At 37.4% G+C, this 21035-nt stretch overlaps 1 protein-coding gene across 2 annotated transcripts in view; it reads left to right on the top strand.

Moving 5' to 3' along the window:
* COG5 (component of oligomeric golgi complex 5) overlaps nucleotides 1–21035 on the top strand; it is a 198454-nt gene that overhangs the window by 111968 nt on the left and 65451 nt on the right. For both annotated transcript variants that reach the window (XM_075491921.1, XM_075491927.1), the window contains exons 8-10: nucleotides 18712–18877; nucleotides 19956–20068; nucleotides 20164–20241. In XM_075491921.1, the coding sequence (XP_075348036.1) occupies nucleotides 18712–18877; nucleotides 19956–20068; nucleotides 20164–20241 (357 nt within the window). The remainder of the gene's footprint in view (nucleotides 1–18711; nucleotides 18878–19955; nucleotides 20069–20163; nucleotides 20242–21035) is intronic.

The following is a 21035-nucleotide window of genomic DNA, read 5'->3' as shown; positions in this document are numbered from 1 at the left end:
CATGTTGATGAAACAGATAGTGGAGTGTTCCTTTACCACTAAACAGTCATGTTGCTGGGGAATGTCAGCAACTAGATATTAGTGCTTTTGGAACACATCTTGGAGGGTAATAGGTCTTTTAAATACTTCTCAACATTCCTAGTCATGTTGCTATGTTAATATTTTATGCTTCTGAAATGAAATGCCTTTCTGAGGTAACAATTCTCTTGGCCTCCTAAATGTATTGACTGAATTTTAATTTTCCTTCTAACAGCTTTGTTAAAATACATTAGATACCACTTAAAAATGGTAACGTGTCACAGGAATATGTAGTACAAGAAAAAGACTAGGGTCTGATAGTTCAAAGATTTAACCTTTGTTTCTAGAACTTTTCAGCTACTACCTTTAATCTTTAAAAGGGCAAATTTTGGAAGGTATCTAGTTTGACTTTCAAAGAAGGGACTGGATGCTCAAAGAAGATATGTAACTTATTCTCTTCTGGAAAAGAGAAATAGTTCTGTGACAATTCCAGGAGGTGATCAGAAGAGAGTGTTCTCCTGCCACAGAATATTCCACCTCAATGTAGTTCTTTAGGTTCAGGATTTTAAACAGCCGATGTGTGTGCCAAGGATGATGTACTGTTGTGGCAATGAACCTTTAGTCTGCAGGCCACGTGTAGCCCCTCAGGACAATTGACCCAATGTGATACCTGCTTCTGGAATGCTCACTGCATGCTGGGACGTGTGACGATGATAGCTGCTTCCTCATGGCTAGCGTCTTCCATGATGGTCTCTAGTGCTTCCCTGACACATCACTATGCACAGGCTTTTTTATCATGTTGCATGTGTGAACACAGACACACACACACGCTCACACACGCTTTCTTGGTGTCCCAGACATGCCTGATAACAGTACATGTGCTGAGTCAACTTCATGATCAGGACAGATTTCTCAAGAATGAGTTCTGTCAATCCAGCTCAGTTTTCTTCTGTTGAAGGGTGATCAGTTTAGTGGACAGAGATGTAAAAGGTGGGGTCTGATATTTTGTCTGTAATACTTTTTACCTGTGGCATTTTCAAATTCAAACTGAGGAAGGACAATCTAGATGCAACTGCTACAAGATCAATGCAGAACAGTTTGGAAAGCCATACACGGTGTTGATTCACTTCTAAAATGGAATAATGTATCAAGTGAGTTTCTGCAGAGGTTTGCCCCAGGGCTAGCACTATTCACTGCTTGCATTAATGATCTAGATGATGGAATACTGAATATACTTATTAAATTTACAGACTGCACCTGTCTAAGAAGGATTAAGAGGTCTTGTAAGGACAGAGTTAGAATTCAGAATGATCTTGAGGAATTGATTTGAAAAAATAGGATGCTGTTGAAAAGGAACAAGCGTAAGGTAATGCATGAAGAAAAAGGAAAAAGAAAAGCATGAGTACGTAGTAGAAACAGCTGTGTGGATAGTAGACCTGCAGAAGGGGATTTTGAGGTTATAGTGGATTAGAGGCTGAATGTCAGCCATGTCAAACAGATACAAAGGAGGAAAATATTGTACTGGGAGGTGTAAACAAAAGTATAGGTTGTTAAACATGGAGTTATCCTGGTGCTCTACTGATGTGGAGCAACCCTTGTGCTCTGCTTAGCCCTGTGGGTTCTAGTAGTGAATTAAACTCCTTGAGAAGGATGTGGACTAACCTGAAAGAAAGTCAGGTGGGGAGCAATGAAAATTAGACTTTCGAATAACAGTTTGGGTAAATTTCTGCTAGATGCTTGTGTTTTTAGCTGTAGATACAGATGTTTTAGAGAAGGAGAGTAAACTTGAACTACTTTTTAAGATCTTTCCAATCTGTGTGGTAAATTTAGTAGGAAAAGTCAGATGACATGGTGTCCTGGAACTGACACCTGAACAGATCGTCCAGCACCCTAATCGCAGTGGATGCACACATACGAGATAGCTCACGTGAATGTATGTGAGTGCCTACTCTCCAGCAAGTGTCAGGTCTCTGACACACAATGCGACTAGCATGTGTGCTGTAGTCTTCTCATGGAGTAGGGAACATGGCCTATGGTCCTCTCCTGCACAAAGGCAAGTGGCCCACCCAGCCAGAAAGGCTGGGCACCTCTGCAGTTGCTTTATAACTTACGGTCAACGTGACACATTTTTATTGGATTTGAAGTTGCACTAATGGAAAATACTTACTACTGTAAACAAAGTAAATCACCTTATTGACAATTCAATACTGTGTTTAACACACTGATAAGTTCGTGAATCTGCTGGCACACTACCTGACATGGGTGCGAGGACGTTCAGTACCAGAAGTTTGCTTTCTCATGTACATAGGCCAGCAGCATGCTTTGAAGGTGGAAAAAAAAGAGGGAATCATTGTGGTTTGTCAGAATGCTAAAAATCTGAATGATGACATTTTAGTTAATCGTTACCTGGAGCCCTCTTACCTGCAGGGTCATCAGTGGCTGGCTGTGATAAGCAAACCACAAGAGAAAACAAGATAACATTTGTGTAGGATGGAAGATGAAGAAAATTTTAAAAAGAACTCATAAATGAAAATTTGCTGAAGAAAAAACATCAGGTTTTAAATTAAGAAAACAAAAATGTTAAAATAATTGCTGGTCAGACTGATGAAATGGTCATTATGTAGAGTGTTTGTTATGTAGAGCAGGGAAGAATTTATGCTTTTGGACACAGAGAATGGTGTCTGAGAAAAGGACACTCCATTGACGAGTGCTGTAGAGATCCAAACTTGAATAATTTATTTTCCCAAGTAAAAGTATATATTTCAGTAATGCTAGTCCTTCAGAAACATATGTAAATCTGTATGTTTAAACTATCAGTTGGTATTTACTAAAGCTTTTAAATTAGAGCATGAGGTTGAAATAGAGTGCATATGTTTGTGGTTTGCTGGGACTCTGTGCATGTCTAAGGAATGCTCTGCCGACATTGTTAGGAATAATCAAAGAGAAACTCCGTTGGCCTTTTGAAGGGTAATGTTCTTCTTAGATAGTACAAATAATTTGAAGGGATCCAGTCAGGAATTTCTCTCAAAATATTTGTGCTGTGCTCACCACACCCACTCACTTGCTTAATATAAGATTCTGTTGAAAAGCTTGCATGCAGATGTAGAGATAATACAGTCATGTAAAGAAAGGGTAGACTATAGCTCACATCTTAGGAATTTAAATGCACATTATGGGTAGATCATTTTTGTGTAAAGCAGTTAACACATATAACCTAATAGGTTTTCAATTTCTGTGTCGGGGATTGTTTACTGAAAATATGAGTAATACTGGAAATCAGTGAGGATGGACACAGTACTTCTGTAGGCTGGGTGGAGCTGCAGAACTTTAGCGGTAAGGCACAATGTAAATTTGTACATAAAAATGTCTGTGCACTGCAGAACTTAACGGTCACACAGTATCATACTACATTAATAAGCTGAAGGGGACAGTAGACAATTTCCTTCAGTTGTCAGTTCCCTGGTTCTCTCCCTTCTATCCGCTGTACCTTTTCTCCGCTGGCAATAGCGTCATTCTGTTGAAACTAGAATTGTACGTTTTTGATCTTAACTTGTCTAGCGTGTGACTGCATTATTAAAAATGTGTATGACATACCAGTGATCCACTTGAACACAGATAAAGGACAGTATTGCATACTGAAGATCTGTTTCTGGGCATTCCTCTAGACTTTTGTTTAAAAAAAATAATAATTCAGTGGATTTCAGTCATCAGACATTGTGGCAACAGTCCATGATTTAAATGACATTTTGATCTCTATTCAGGATGTCTGGCTGACCGGAAAACTAAGACTACTTTTTTACATTTGTCTTGGTAGAGGTACTAAGTTATGTATGTATCACATAAAAGATAAAATATTAATTTCATTTTCTCAAAAAGTGAGTATCTAACATCAAATGAAGTCTTATTAACTCATCTAGTGTCTAAAAAAGACATTGTGCATAGTTGTATATACTTTTAACATCTTTACTTTTTCTCAGTCCATGTGGCTTTATTTATTGGTATATAACTAGAAAAATATAATTTTTAACTGACACGTTCAGCTGTCATGTATTGTTTAGTCCTTGTGCAAGCTGTTACAAATGTGTGTATGTGTTTTAATGGATCAGTACGTTCAGAGGTAGAACTAAGTTGCAACATTTCATCAGATTAGTTCTTTGTACTCATCATAAATCAATAAACATCTCTTTTGATCATGTATGTTACCCAAGTTTCAAGCAGAAGGAAAGCAACTACCAAGACTGAGAAACCTTTATGCATCTTCCAGAAATTCCCTGTGCCAAGTCTCGTATTTACTGTACATTGTTTCCAGGTGTGTATAGCAAAAATGCCATTGCTATTTTGTGGTATTCGAGATTTTCTGTTCTGAGCTGGAGGGTTGGTATTTTCAGTAAAAGTTTACCTGAATTTGATCTGTCCCTCTACATTAAATAACTCTATAATCCGCATTACCAGAATTCCTTACAGTTCCTGTGTCTGTTATCCTTACAGCACCTTTGTGACAGAGGTGAAGTACCATCGTCTGTGGTTTGCAGGTGAAGAACAGAGGCCAGAGAGAGAGAGATCATGGACTAGATTTATAATGCTCCTAGGTCTTGCCACGCACAGTAAGGGTTGTGGCAGTGGGAGCATGGTGTGAGGCTACAGGAGTGGGGTTCGCAATGCCATTTTAGTCATCTAGGTTCTGCACTCAGTGAATTAAGCACCTAAGAATGAGATTTGCAGCAGAGAATATCAGTATATAAACACTGAACCTCGGCACAAGTTTGCGGCTTTTCTAGGGGTGGTTTTGCTGGAATTCACCAGCCGCTACCTTTCCTGAGCATAAGTACCTGGGGCTTCCTTTTAGGCATGGGTGACTGCTTGTTTAACTACACAAGTGATGAAAAAATGAAGGTGCTGGTGAAGAGGTGTTAAAGCACTTCTTCAGGAAGTGGGAACGAAGGCCAGGGTCACCCTAAGCCTGAAGGGCTTTGCCCTGTATCTCAGCTGGGAAGGAGTGACCTGCCCTTGAGCACCAGGCAGGGCTGGGGTGGTCACACGCTGCTGCGGCTGCCAAAGGGCTTGGCACTGAGGCACATCACTAGATGATCTTTTACAAGCTTATCATTTACTCATGCAGACAAGACAACTCCTTTGTGCTTAGAGGTTGGATCTACTTAATAAAGATGGTATAGACCCAAGAGATGTGATATTCCTGGGTCAAAGGGAGGAATAACTGTAGTCCAGTGCGGACAGAATATATGGGAAGTTCTGGGTTTGGCTCATTTTGTGAATTTAGGCCTCAATGACTTGCTGAAAATCACATCTTAAACTGCCGAGTCTGAACTCTAGTCAATGGATTGTTTTTTCTCCCTGTAACTTAAAAGTAGACTTAAGCCGTTGAAAGAACTTCTGTTTCACAGACTGTTCATTAACTGCGCTGCTATTACTTCGTACCCAAGAATTCATGTGGTTGAAACTGATTTTGAAAATAAGCTTGCCCATACTCCAGTGACTTATACCTGCAAAGGGGGAAGGGACAGCAAACAATGGCTTTCGGTATTGCTTCCTTTCTGCTGCTGCTCTGGCTGTAATGCAGAGAAAATTTAGTTAGGGTGGGGTTTTTTTCCCTTTCTTATTTTTAATCTCCCCTTTTTTTGCTACTCAAAGTTATTTTTAAAAATAGAGAAGGCAGAAGCAGTGACTGCTGCAGGGAAGTACTATGGAAACCTGTCACGACAACAGCTTCAAGTGAAAGCAAATCTTCAGCTGTTTAAAAAGTCAAAGTGTTTGTCAGATTCCAGTGTCTCCTCTAGAGGCAGAGTTGGAGAGGAAGGAAGTGTATAGAGAGGTGTTGAGGAGAAAATACACATTCTTACTTTTCACTGGGGGAAAATGCATTTCTGGCCTCAGCCTTGCAATGTACTTACTATCTGGGACCTAAAATTGCCCAATTATTTAATCTGTTATAACGCTGTGCTAGCAATATTGTCCCTTATGGTTGATTAGACACATTTGCTATAAAATCTAGCTTGTAAGTGTTTCCAACTGTATTTTTTTTTTTTAAAGAAAACATGGGCAGATGCTTCCCTTCTTTGAAGGAATTATTCACAAAGCTGAAAAGAAGTTGCTGGTGGTGCATACAGGAATAATTAAATAAATATACCTTTAGCATACATTTCAGTTGTGGATGATTGTCCATATTTTCCAGATGGAAAATGTGAAGCATGATGTGAATGTGTATTGGATCCTAAGTCACTTGATGTTTGTTTTCTGTGCCCTTGCTAAAGAAAACGCCATCAAATTGCATTTTGTTGTTATTAGTAAAGCATGCAGAAGATAAAAAATGACATGAATGTGGTACTGCTAGTAATGTTATGATTGATAGATTCACTTTCGTCTCCTGTTACATTTGCAGTGCCTTTTAAAACTTGCTAGTTGTTTCAGCACTATGCTGATGCATAATACTGTGGCTATATCTATATATATATGAATGGAAATATTTTTGAATTAAAATAAATGTTTGGAATGCCAGTGATTAATCACTAAGATTCAGTGTCCAATGGCACTACCTGGGGATATTCCAAAAATGTGCAGTGAATTCATATACCAAAATATTTCATCTCCCTGCAGTCACTTAAGTTCCTGGGCATATTTTGTAATGTTTGTTGGTCATGTTTGTTGCTACTAGAAGTATTGGAAAGCAATATCTAGTAAATAGAGAATACATAAAGGAGATTTTTTTTTTTAATTTAAAAAATACTGCTTTTCTTAAAGGATTATTAAGAAAAAAAGAATAAAATGACTTGGTGAAGAAGTCATTCTAAAGTAGTAGACTAATCTTTTATATTGTGTAATCGTAGGAAAATAGAGGCTTTCTTTTAAAATTAACAGAGGTTTTATTTTCACATTTTGACTTGAATTTTCTACTGCTGAGTTATAAAGCCTTGAAAATAATAGACATGTGATAGTCTCTTTTCTCATGTGAGATCCCGATCTTTCAGATTTTGATGGGTCCCTGTGCATTTATTAAAATATGTATACTGAATTAGAAACAGATTATAGGATTGTGCAGACTTTGCTTTCAGCTGTGATATGGAAAGCTTTATATCACTTTGCCATTGTGCACTTGCCCTATATAGAGGTAATTTAGGAAGCTTAATGCAATTGATGTCCAACTGTGACACTATTTTTGTAAAAGTAAAATTCTTCACAGCTCCTAGCCTGTGTAAATGGTTAATCACAGTAGATTGACAGATTATATGTCTGGGTTTTTTCTTCCATTTTTTTTTCCTGTAGGTGTTTGTGACTCATAAATGCAGAATTAGACTGAAAATCTGTGACTGGATAATGGAGTATTTGGAAGTACTTTACGGCACTTTTCAGTGCAGCACAACAAATAGCCTGCACTTTCCGGTGTTTATTTGTAAGGATTTATTATTCTGTGGCCCTGCTAATCCCATCATTTCTGCTCCTGTTTTTATGATAGTGCAAGAAAGTGGTTTATAAATAGTTTCTATAAATGGGTATTCCTGAAAATACATCTGATCTGAACAATATTTTTACATAACTGTCTTTTATGATAAAGTAATAGGTGAAAATTGAGAAGTCATTAATGTTTTATATCCCTTCACTCTGCTATGAATCATCACTTAGCTGTTTGCGAAAATCTTTGTATTCTGTTTAGTGACAATTTTATATGAGAATCAGCTGGATAATTTTTAAATTCATTCCTTGTCCTTTTCTTTGAAGATTCATCTTGATTCATTTGGCCAGTTGCCAACAAAACATTAAAACTTAATCTTCCATTGTAGAGGATGTTTTAAATACCTATTAACTTAGAGCTTGATAATGCTTTTCAAAGAATATGGATAGCTTTACTGGTCCAAAAACTGTGAACATTAAATAAATTCTAAGGAATCAGTAGCTATGCACTCTGTGTGTTAGGGGGGGAAAAAAAGTCAGAACACCTTAGAAAGCTATCAGAAACCACCTTGTGTGTTAGATCTTCCCATTGAGACTAGTTATTTTGAAGTACGAAACACTTAGTTTGGTTTCATACCAATTAGGAAATGTCATTTGTGATCACTAAAAAATTATTCCTCATAGAATATCCATCATGAAAACACAGGAATGTTTAATAACATTGAGTTCAGCTTTCTTTGCAGACAGAAATAATTTTAAATTAGAGGCTGCTGCATAGTCTGCTACTGTGTTCTGGTTGCCCATCTGTTTAGGTGGTTTCTCTGGACTGGAAACATGTCAACCATTATATCTTGGACAGCTCTGACCACACTACAAGACTGAAACTGCACTAAGACTAGCTAGTACCCATAAGGGCAAGAAGGTATGTGATTCTAATGCTTTTAAGATAATTAATGGAAATATGATAATTGATTCATCCATTTATATGCAGAGAGGCATGGGCCACTGCTATGAACAGCTCAGCTGTGAAAGGCTTTGTAAATAAAATATGCTGTAGGGGGAGAATGGAGGAGACTGTGGACAGTATGTGTCAATGCGGAAACTGGAAACTAAGCTTAGGAGTTGAAGGTAGCTCCAAAGAGAAAGATGTGAATGGAAGGAGCTGTTATGATAACAACAGATAACTACAGAAGGGCTGGAGGATGGAATGGGAGATGGATAAGGTGGAGCTGTGGAATAAGGAAGTGGTGTTTGCCTTGCTACAGATCAAGAAAGGCAGGCTAAGTTTAGATTTCGTTGAAAATAGTTGAGGTAAGATTAGAATGAGAACCATAGAGGTTTTTCTTTATCAGACATTGCAATTACATGTGTCTACTCTTTATAGAATTAGCTTAATCAAAACTGAAATAAGGTAGTCTTCTTCCAAAGTCCTTGTCCATTTGAGTGTTTTATACCAAATTGATTAAAATTATTTCTGATTTGGTTTAAATACTCAAAGGTAAACAGCATGTATGAAATTCTGCTAGGATTCCCAGGATGCAACTGAGCAGAGACTGACCCTGGCTTTGGCTGGGTCTCTGTGTAATCCATCCCCGGCTTTTTAATTGGTACTTTCGTGTATCTGTCTGGCTTCAAAACTAAGGCTACACTGAGGTTCTTTCTCTCCAGATAAGATAGTATGTTATTGTTAAATGCCTTCCCCAGACTGTAATTCTATTTGTGGTTTGTACTGTTGACTGGTGATTGTTAACAGGTTCTGAAATAATGCAATTAAGTGATCCAAGAAAAACATATAAAGCATTAATAAGCCACATCTGCATAGAGCAGAGTGAAAAATATGATCGACTAGCCATGATACTCATCTAAATAAGATAATATAATTCATTTTGCCTTTTTCTCAGGTTAATAATCTGCTCTTTGTCTTAATCTTCTCTGAAAAATGGGTGTTTCATCATGTTCTTGATCTGCTACTCAATGCCACATTAAATTCTGCATTATCCTACATTTGGAGATGTTCTTATGGTAACAAAAGATTTAAAGCTTTGGGTTAGCTTGAAATGGCATACAGAACTGAACAGTATGTTGCATTAGAAAGGAGAAATCCTGCATCAAAATGCTGCAGTTCCTAGGTGATGAATAATGTCCTCAGTGTGGAAAAAGTTATGCATTTAACTGCTTAATCTTCTCCCCTTTTATCTCCCTTCTTTCCTTCTGCAGGTGTCGCCCCAATAAGTTCCTACTTGTGTGAAGGTTTCAAAATGCATTACTGGCAGATAACTGGTGTGAGGGGTGGGGACTGACTTTTTTCAGCAGAACTGAATCCCGAATGCATGTGCTAGGCGCAGGCAAAACTAGGCACAGTATTTCTTTTTCTTTAGATGACTTCAGATGTTTTCTTCATAGTAAAGTTTTGTATAATATACCTTTGCCCATTTATTTTTAGAGGCTACCCATTTATTTTTAAAAAAACTATAGAAATATAAAATGTATTTCTTTAAATGTAGCATCTGTTGCAGAAAGAGGTCGGTCTTGTCATGCTTCTCCCAGTGGACAAATTTACAAGAGGGCTTGGAAGACTGGTACTACTATCGGGGGTGGGTAACACTGCCGACACTGAAGAAGTGCGTGCTGTTAGGTGTGTATACAGACACTTGCTCTCTTTCAAGCTGGCCTCAGTGAACCTCAATGAAAATGACTGCAAAAGTCCATTGTTACATTTTCCTGGAACCGTAAGCAGAACTAGGAAGGGAAAATGGAGCAGGAGAAGGATGTCTTCTGGCTCATTTGAACTAGCCTATCTCTGCAGTGCAAGGCCCTGAGCAGCCTGGTCTGGTAGACCCTCCTTTGAGCAGGGAGGTGGATTACGTGACCTCCAGCGGTCTCTGCCAACCTCAACTATTCTGTGGTTCTATGATTCTTCACCAAATTATCTGCAGACCTGAAGTTTCCTGTAGGTGGGTGATACAAGGAATTTGAACTTTGTATTAAGAAGAAAAAAAATGTTTTGAAATGTGATCCAACAGTGAATCTGGCATTGATGGAGTTGATGTCTGTATCTGTCTGTAGTTGAATATGAAAATAATAACTGAAAAGAATTTAAAATAAAGTAACTTTTTAAAGTTCATTCTTTTTAAATATTTGAGGGCACTTCAGAGCCATTCACAATATGTGCACAGATTCCAGAAATGAGATATTGTCACTTGCATAGGTAATTATTATCTTGTTGCAAAGACTAGCAAGAGAACAAGAAAACCCAGATGGCTTTTGGTAGATATTTAAACAATTCGGAGCATACCATTTAAAGAATATTTTGTCTGAAATTGGATTTTTTTGTAAGAAGAGAAAAAAAATATTATAACCTTCCAGTAGCTAATTCCTATTCTTAATTTTTAAGACTGAGTTAAAAGTAAAACCTGACATTTCTGTTTTGTAATGGCTTTGTTCAACCAGTTAACAGAGTGAGCAAGTACATAATGATATTGTGAGGTGGGAGAAAACATTTGGTCACAAGCTGCTGTCCAAAGATCAGAATTAGTAATGAGATTTTGTGTCCTTATACTTTTGTGCTTCAGTAATGGGACTTGAGTCAGCAGGTGCGAGTCAAGATTGCACAAGGACAAGAGAAGTGCTACAACCTTGCCCTCCACTCTCAGTGATAGCTGTGTTTTTAATAGAGAAGCCACACGTTCAGATTAACTGGCCAACTGGTTCATTATTGATGAGGGCTTTTGAGATTGGTCAAGTTGTGTAAGAGGTGAGGTAAGCATTTTAATAAGCTTGATTTGGCTCAGATGCCCCCATTTCCTTGCTGCCTGTTAGTTTTTATCATTTTGTATGATTTCTACTCTGAATTTATACTCTTTCTACACTCAAATACAGCATTGTAGGATAAAATTTGTAATTGTTATGGGCTAGTTGATCTAGCTGATCTGTCCTCAGAGGTGCCAGATACTTTTTTTGAAATTGCTGTCACGTTGATAGCCTAAGGCTTGGTAAACTTTGGAATATTGCTTGATGCTTCATGAGATAATTCTTTACAACAATTCCTGATGCCTTTCTGTTCCATTAGCTCTTAGCCATCTGTTGCTTTGATTACACTATTATAGGGAATAAGTGTTTTGGCAAGCTATTTAGCTGTGTTGAAAAATCTTGTTTCTTTGCTTTCTAGTATTTTATTGCTGCTGTTTCTTTTTTTTTTTTTTTCTCTCAACCTTTATAGTGCAATGCTTCTTGTAATTTACTTCTTGTTATTCTAAGAAACAAAAAGTCTGACCTAGTTTGAGGACATGATGAGGTTTATGGCTCTTTACGGCTGTGCTTTATGGCTGTTTTCCTTTCCTGTGAAAGTCCTTCTACCAAAAGAAGTTGTGTATTCCAAACATGGGCTGACAGAAGGTAGATCTTATAACCTAACCATATTTAAATGTTTAGCTTTGGGATTCTTCCCTCTAAAGGCTTAAAATGTGCTTTTCTAGAGCCTGGCCAACGTGTTATGTCAGTATTACCTTCTATAGAAAATTATAACATCTTAACCTCTCACTCCTCCCAGCACTGCAAAGGTCACAACAGGAAGAACTGGAAGATCATTAGAAAGAAGTCTGTATTCTCTGGCTTTACATTGTCAATTTGACCTTTTCATGTATTGCTCAGATTTTAAAGATGAACAGAGTAAAAGACAGATGGGGTGATAATGAACATAGAGACATGCTTCCCTAAGTATGTTCATTTTTAGGAGTTGTGATATACCAATTAATTTTTTTAAGGCATGGACTTTTGGAAATGAAACAAAATACTGTTTTTAGGCTGCAGCTGAATTTCATTGGCATTTAATTTCTACTTTTAGTTTTTTGTTAATTTTTCCTGCAATTAAAATAGCTGAGTAATACTGCAAAGTGAGAATTCCAACAATTTTTAATAAATTATTAATTCTGCTCAATAGGTCATTTTGCCTTGGCTGTAACTGAGGTGGCTGAGTTTCCTTCACTGCTTACCTGCTTGAGCTCTTTAAATTGAATTGCAACTTTTCCTGGAGTAACTTCTCATTTTTTTCACTTTTGGTGTCTGTAAGAGATGACTAAGAACTACTTGTAATTGGTAGCTGCAAGTGCTTACAAACCCTTCCTCAATCACTTGGTCTTCAAGTAGTAGTACTTGTCATTAGGGGTAGTAACGTTATTTATGGGAAAATTATTTGAAGGAGGCAGTGTTGTAATGGTAGCAAGAGGGAAGAAGGAGTAAATACTGTAAAAGAAGATCTGACTGGGGATTTTCAGCCCCACGAAGGGGTCTTTTTTTGGATTATTTAACTGACCTTGTAAAGCTGTACTGCGTTGGAAATTGCAACTGCTATCTCATACAAACAAAATGAGCTGTGTGAAGTAAACATAGAAAAGTAACTGAAATAGTTCCCAATATAGTAAATCTACTATCAAATGAAATAATTTAATACTAAGTGCCAGTCAAAGATACTCAGAAGTATCATTCTGGAAACTGGTTTTGTATTTACTCTGGAAGGACTGCAATAACCTTTTGTATTCCCTGGCAGAGGACATGTATTAGCTTGCAAGTTTGGTTATTTCAATGTGTCCTGTTCTAGAGTTATTGTATTTTAATGCTGATTATTTCTTGAAGGCTAGGAAATGTTGTGGTTTTGTTCAAAATATTATTCGTGGTATTTCTTGCTTGCCACATTGTTAGACGACTCCGTTGAAGTGATACCTGGACTAATTAGTAACTATGGATCTTCCTTTAGCTAAGCAACATATGTAATTCTTTTTGTACTATGTTATGCTTTTAGTGCTTGTGTGTGGGACATGGTAAATGTTTCACTACATAAGAGGTAACAATGTGGCAGCACACTGAAATCACAGCTGTTGAGTAATATGTATATGTACATATCTATATAGTGAAAACTTTCTGTTGTGTTCCTGCCGCAGGCTTTCCTAAACAGGGTCATCTGTTCTCTGCAGAATAATAAAGTTTTTCAGTCAGTCACTGTTCTGGTTTTAGTAAGCAGAACAGAATTGTTCTTGTGTATATTAGTAGCTATGGAACATCATTTCTAAGTAAGGGACTAGTCCGAGTTTGACTTCTCCGTATGTGGTGCTTCCAAACTGTCATGTGAAAGAACGTTTCCTTGGAGAGCTGTTCTGGTTCTGTGGTGCAGGCACTTGTGAAATTTAACTACATGACAGTTAGCAATTAATTAGATTTCTAACACTACTTCTTTATGAAAGTAGTTGTAATTGTCACAGGTAGCATTGACCATAAATATTTTGGGCAATTAACACATCTTCATTTGAGAAGGAAGTTGATAGTCCACACAGGTGGAAACCCTGCTGCATGAGGTCATATGGACAGATTTGCACGGGATAAAGAAGTAATGATGTGGAGTTCCCTAAGACAGCACTGGTTGGAGAAGAAAGGTCCACATGGTGAATCCCATACCCTGAGAAAGTAGAGCGTGAGTTTGGAAGCTGTGTTTGTAGCACTTGAGCCAATTAGTTTTGCCTGTCATCCAGGTTTCTTATTTTTGGTTTAGCCTTATGCTAGGAATCTTCCTGTGCCCAAATTAGCTCAGTGTCATCACCACATTCCCTTGTGAGGAGCAGGCTTGTTCATCCAAGATGCATTTCTAGTGATGAAAAACAATATTGCTCTTTATTTAGCCATGCTTTCAGAAGATTGTTCCGATAACACTAGTGGCAATCATAAAATAAAAGACTACAATGTTGGATGTTATAAAATAGTTGCGGTGTTGGCAGTTGACAGAAAAAACCAACTTGGTTCCATCCTAGGAGATATTTTCAAATTAGAAATGTAATATGTATTTATTTAAGACTCTAATGACATTTCTATCTAGTCTTCACAGGGTTGTTATCTTTGTGGGAAAGGAAGTGACCAAATAGGGTTCTGCTCTGCAGAATGACTGTAAATGTCATGCTGGACTGGATAGCATCTTCTGCGTTATTGAGTCTAGTCGCCTACTCTTGAAAACAACAACATGATATAATTGTGAAAAAACCAATTCATATTTAATGACCGCATGTAACTTATTTTTCTTCTTGTGTATGATGGTCTACAGAACCAAATGGGATGGGATAAAATGAATCGAAAATAATGTTAGTAAAATGAACAGTTCTTAGTGATAGGGAAAATGAACACATGTATTTGGTACAAACATCTCTTTATAGTTGCTGCTGAATGACTATCTTTATGTTTATGCTAGAACATAAGTTGAAACATCCATGCCTTTTTTCAAGTGATGGCTGATATCACCGTTCTGACCAAGCTATTTAATGTATTGTCTGATGGGTGCTGAGAAACTGATGTTTTTAAAAATTTGTGAGAGTCGTTTTCATGGTAAAACTTGCTTTTAAGCAAGTTTTTTTTTTCTTTTTTTCTTTTTTTTCATATGTTGAACTGATGATTTACTTCAATGATTTACTACTGATGATTTAGTTCGATATATCTGTAACGTTATGTTGTGACATGCCAGATGGAGGAGTGCTTTGAATGGAGAAGGTATTATTAGTGGACAACTCCATCTCTCCTTAGCTCCCTGCTTCATTATAATTTTTGCAATCTGAAGATCACTGTAGTTAATCTTCGAGTAGGTAGTGTTGTAGGCCTACAGTTTGTGGGGTCATGGTTTTATTTCATTGTGTATGGTTGTATTTATGCACATTATACTGTACTGCTAACATATTACTAAATGCTGTACTATTTTTCTTTGCCCCCTACTCTCTTGATTGCCATAACTTAAAGTTTATGGCATATGTACAGATATTTTTAGGATGCTAATTTATTGTGTAAAAGGGTATTTTCTTGTCAGACACTACCTTGTGAGAAGCAGAAATGTGTCTTGCTGTTGCTCTAACTGCCCATACATTTTTACATAGTAAAACCAGCTTGCTTTGTGTTTGGTAAAAACTGCTACTTCTGAGCCTTCACTTACAAAATAAGACACTTAAACCAAAAAGGAACATAGGATCTTACAGACAGAGATTCCTAAGGAGAACACTTACAAATTGCTAAGTGTTGTTGCCTGTAGTGGCAGACAACTTGATTATAAAATACTGCTAATAAACTAATTAAATTCTATCTCAAAAATAATTATATTATTTTCCCTCTTGTTCTTGTTGGATAGTTGTTCTGAATATTAGTCTCTGATATGATTCCATTTTCCATTGTAAATCACTTCTGTAGTCAGTTTTGGTTTTACTTTGAATGCATGCTTTCCATTTAATAAAAATTGTGGCAGTCTTTTGACTCTCAGAAATGTTTAGCTTTAAGCTTTCTCAGATAGAAGGAAAATATTAGGAGCAAGTTCTTATAAATAAAGTCTGTTGGTAGTGGCAAATTCTGCAATACTGATTCTCAAATTTTTGTCCAGTGTGTATTTATGATAAACAGTCTAATTTTGAGATGTGTATGCAAGCCTGAAAGTACAATCGTTTGTTTTCTTCCTGCTTTCCAACATTTTCTTTCCACATAATAATTTTTCTCCCGGGAGATGCTCCATTTTTTTTTAACATATTGTCTAAACCTAGAAACTAGCTGTGCATAAAGAATGCAATTCTCTTAGGATTAGTGATAAACCAACAATGGACTTTATATAGCCTGTCTGGGGCATACAAAACACAAACCGTTTTTGAGGATAGAAAAAGGTATTTTATTGTACATTGTCAGGGTTTTAATATATCTCTAATTTCTGTTATACAAGATGAATACATGAGCTAGAAGCCCTCTGTCAGTGGCCATGTCCACAATTTAAAGCAAATAAGAAATAGGTCACCTGCATAATCTTTTTTCTATTCTGATTTTAACTTTGGTACTAGATTTGGAAGGTACTTTGAGTGAATAGCAGGTTTCCATTATGATGTGTTTTGATTATTCCCTAAGTATTCGTAACTTCAGAATGAATTGTTTGACAACTTTTGGCTAAAACCACTTCTTTTGAAACATAGCTCAGGCTCTGTTGGAGCATGTTTTTGTGTCTTTCTTGACCAGTAGCTGCAGAGTTAGTTGCTAAACTATGATGCGGGAGCTCTGAGATCCATCTTTTGCCTGAAATTATTTGTGCCTATGCTGCCTGTTTGTCAGGAAAGTAAGTATCTGACCATAGGTTATTCAAGGCTGGATAGTGCCCTGCTCACCTTTTGATGCTGTTCTATTTTTTTGTTAGTTAAGATATGAACATCTACTAGAGTCTGACTGAAACCTGGTTGAGTGCTCTTACTATAGTAGTGAGGTATTGATTTCATATTACTGACTTGCTGCCTGATTTTATGATTGTGTAAGTATTCTATAAGAAATAGAACAATTTCAAGAGGAAAGACTGGTAAATGAGGTGAGTCTTTTCTATCTTTGCTTTCCTTCTTTTCAGTTTCGTTCTCCTTCTTCCTTCCAGCTTCTTTTCAGTCTATTCCCCGTCCTCTTCCCATTTATATTTTCTTTCTCTTGTTCATTCTGTCCCCAAATTCCCTCCTTGCATTGTACTACTCTTCATTTTCTGACATCCCATTAATCTTTCAGCCTTCATGGCTTACTTTCCCACCTCCACAAGCACACCCACAGGATGCTTAGAAATTTTACAGCATACCCAGTTGTCAAAAAACTAAACCTACAAGTCCCAGACCCATAATACTATGCTGGGAATGCTCATTAACTCCCACACTGTTTGGAAAAAGAAACTGGTACAGTTAGCATAAGGTCTGCAAACCGTAATACATGCCTAATGTTCCTTCGCTTTCCACTAAGCCTGGAAACTCCTCATTGGAGTTGGGGAAGGAGATGGCATCTGGCTTTTTTGCTTCAACTATAGTTCTGATCTTTGCAGAAACCCTAGAAAGAGTGACATGAATGTGTAGTTATAGTGCTGTGACCTCTGAAACATTAGGTTTGAGGAGAATGGACTGTTCATTGATGGATCAGAAAATGTGTGGCAGTAGGTGGATGTACCAGCAAGTGGATCCTCAGCACAGCAGCCGCATCGTAGCTTTACTGCTGTGGTATCAGTGCAAGTTCCCCGCACCTGAGAGGCAGATGAGCACACCTGCTTTCTTTGACTCAAGAATGTCTGGCTAAGAAAACTGGGACCTGGGGAAGATGAAGCAGAGTTGCATTGTGGTAGACCCTTTTAACGTTAGCGGCTACTACTGCTGCAGGCACGGGCAGGAAGAGTGCAATGGTGTAAGGTCTCACTGCCAGAGAGTTGAAGTGGGGTTCCTAGTGGGACGGCCTGTGGTCTCAGATGCTTCTGTCCAGTCTGGGTGCAGGATTTCTGCCAGACTGTGTTCTTTACTGCTGGCAGAAGTCATTAAGAAAAACGACAAAAGACTGCATCTCTAATGTGTGTATGATCAACTGATCACCCCCTCCACTAATTGCCTGTGAATGCTAAATAAAAAAGCAGTATTCAGTGTATGGATGACAGTGCTTAATTTCCAAAGGCAATAATTTGAGGCTTTTCTCTTGCTAAATAGCACCCATGCCAGTGTTTAGTGTTGCTCAGTGGAATTATCATCAGATTTAATCTTAATCAAAGGTCTCTTAAACAACGGACCTGAATAGTATTTGGATAGTTTTCACTCTCCGGTATTTCGGAAAAGCTCTGAACAATACAGAGACACTTGAGCTTTTTTTTTTTTGCAGGCTTTGGAAATGATCACTGTGTTGCTTTGCACTCTTACTTCTGCTGTGACGAAGATGAAGTTATTGTCAGCGTTAGAAATAGAAATGTAGAAATACAAGCTTAAATTCTGCAGTAGTCAGTAGTAGGGGCTTGACCTGCTTGCGTCTGCTTGTCCTTGGTTAGTATTTTTTTTTAAGCCTGTATTACATTTAATTAACTGTGTGGCACTTAAATGACAGTACTGTAACAGATACCGTGTGTTAAAACAATATTACTAGCTACACCATAGCTGAATATAGCTGTACTGTAACTAACCTTGGAATTATTGGATCAATCACTGGTAACCCACCCCAAGTTAGATACTGCCAGCAGTGCTTCCAGTTCCTTTTTTTCCGCCTGTCTTATCCAGAGAATAGTGCCAAAGGAAGCGAAGCAAAGCATTGCTAAGCAATCAAAGGAAATCAGTCCTCTCCTTTACCCTTGGTTCTCTGTTATGCAGTAAGGATGCCAGTTATTTAATGTTAAATGAAATGAAATAGCAGATTGAACTTAAACGTGAACTTGCCCGGTAAAATGATGCCTCATCATGGATAAAAAAACCCCTATAGTACAGTTAAAGATAATAATTATTTTTGAAAATCATCTTTCTCTAGAATCCTACTCAAGTGGGCACTGCTCTTCAGGTTTTCCATAACCTTGGGACTTTGAAGGATACCATTGCTAATGTGGTGGACGGATACTGCACAGTCCTGGAGGAGAACATAAAAAATGCTTTGGATATCAAAGTATTGACCCAGCCTTCTCAAACTGTTGCAAAAGGTATGATACTTGTTTTACAGAGAATGATAACTGATTTTTTTGACAGAAGTACGGTATGTTGTCAAATGGAAGAAAGTCTCACATCCAAGCCTGTTATAGGAACATTTCCCTGCTTGCTTTAACCAGTAGAGGGTGGGAGTAGGCATGTCTCAGAAATCATCTAATACAAAGCCAAAATTGGGTCTGTCTGTTGTTACTGCGCTCAGAAGTTTTCCTTTATTCCCCACCCCCCCTCTTTTTCCTGACTTGCCCAGAAAATTGCCCTCATTAGTTTTCAGTTTTGCAGCATTTTCTTAGCAGTTTGTCATGGAAAGATGAATCCAAATTCTGCTTTCTTTGTGTTGGTGGGAGGATCACAGGTAGAAATTATTTGCAAGCAATGGAACAAGCCTGAAACTACGTTGTGATTCTTTTGTCAGATGGAAATAATTTCAAAGCAGTATATTCACTATGAAGGAATGTTGCACTATTAAACATTTAGTACCCACATGTTAGCTCAGATACCAAAGAATACTGAGGAATTGGGCAGGCAGGCAAATTTGAACTTTGGTAATATGAACATTTAAAACATTTTTAAAAAAACTTTTGCAACAAGTTGGGGGTCCAAAACCATAATCACTAGCATAATAAATACAGCCCCTCTCAAGGAAAGTGATGGTTTAGAAGCTGCATGCCATTCAGCTGCAGTATCTCTGGTTTTTGCAGTTCGCCTATGAATTGAAGCCTCAGCTGGTAATACCTGTATTTTTCACAGCTACTGTTGCTGCCATTTCACTTTGCTATTACATCCTGCAACAGTGTTCATTGGCATTACCTTGGTGTTTCTGTGGTGGTCTGAATTGGTAAGGCAGGTAACAGTGATGAACATTGAAGTATCCCCACTGAACTTCAGAGTTTAGTTGACTTCCCAGTTGAGACATCTGAGGCCATTCACAAAGCTCTGTTTTGAAGCTATTTTAGGCTGCTTTGATTTAAAAAAAAAAAAAAGTTATGTCAGAGTGCATCTATATTTCTAATATTTTAATTTTCACATGTGAAAGCTGAAGTGTGCTGCTGTGTGTTTTTAAAAACGATTTAGGCGGCCCTGGTAGAGCTGCTATGCCAACACCTGGGAACACAGCAGCTTTTCGAGCAGCCCTCTGGACAAACATGGAGAAACTCATGGATCAGATCTGTGCTGCTTGTGGACAGGTACTCAGCAGCTAATTGCTGTTTGTCTAGTCATGCAATTTTGCATATAAAGATACTAGATGTCACTTTTCCTCTCAATAAATTATTTCTTACAGGTGCAGCATTTGCAGAAAGTATTGACAAAGAAAAGAGATCCTGTGTCACATGTCTGCTTCATAGAAGAAGTAGTTAAGGTAAATTTTTAATTTAGCTGAATATGTTTTAGTAATTCTGTTAAGGAAAATGTGATGAGGGAATGCTTTTGTTTACAATTTTACAGTTCCATAAAAATTTTATAATTAAATTAATGGGAAAGTGTTGTTAGTTTGAAAGTCAAACTAACATTGAAAGCTATATTTATGGTCTGTGGGTTACATCTCCAGGGTATAAACATGTTCTTTTTATAATAATTTCTTTTGTTTTCTTTAAAGGGAGCTGATAAGGCACCACTGTCAGTTTTTATTACTGATCATTAATGTCATTCCATAAAATACCTTGTGATTTGAGTAATTAATTAAGTCTGTTAGTTTGCATAGGAAAATGTGTCTTCATCTAACACTTTCAGCCATCTGTTTCTCTACTTCTTGGCAATTTCTTCCTTGAAAAATAATCATGGCTGTTCTTTTGAATACCTATTCTTTTCCATTCAATTGCATTGTTTTCTATTCATGTTCAGAATAATTTGATTAATGGTCTCCTTCAGTGTTAGGAACCGAATTACTGAAGCTATCTCATCTACCTTAGTAGATGAGAAGAAACAAAAACAAAACATGTGTTTATGCAGACATCTCCTTTTCCAAGTATATGGGTGGATTTTTAATTTACATGAATTTAATTTTTGAAATATGTTGGGGAAACTCTTCATATGCAAATGTGGTCTTCTCAACAGTGAAAGCAAATAATGGAGGTTAAATAACAGCATTTAAGTTTATCTGTCTGTTAAGCCCATCTCCAAAAGATATTACACAGAGCATTGCTTTTCTAGGGG

The sequence above is a fragment of the Mycteria americana genome, chromosome 1 (assembly GCF_035582795.1).
Source record: "Mycteria americana isolate JAX WOST 10 ecotype Jacksonville Zoo and Gardens chromosome 1, USCA_MyAme_1.0, whole genome shotgun sequence".
Classification (NCBI taxonomy): Eukaryota; Metazoa; Chordata; class Aves; order Ciconiiformes; family Ciconiidae; genus Mycteria; species Mycteria americana.
The sequence above is the reverse complement of the archived record's forward strand: the minus strand, read 5'-3'. Positions and strand labels throughout refer to the sequence as shown.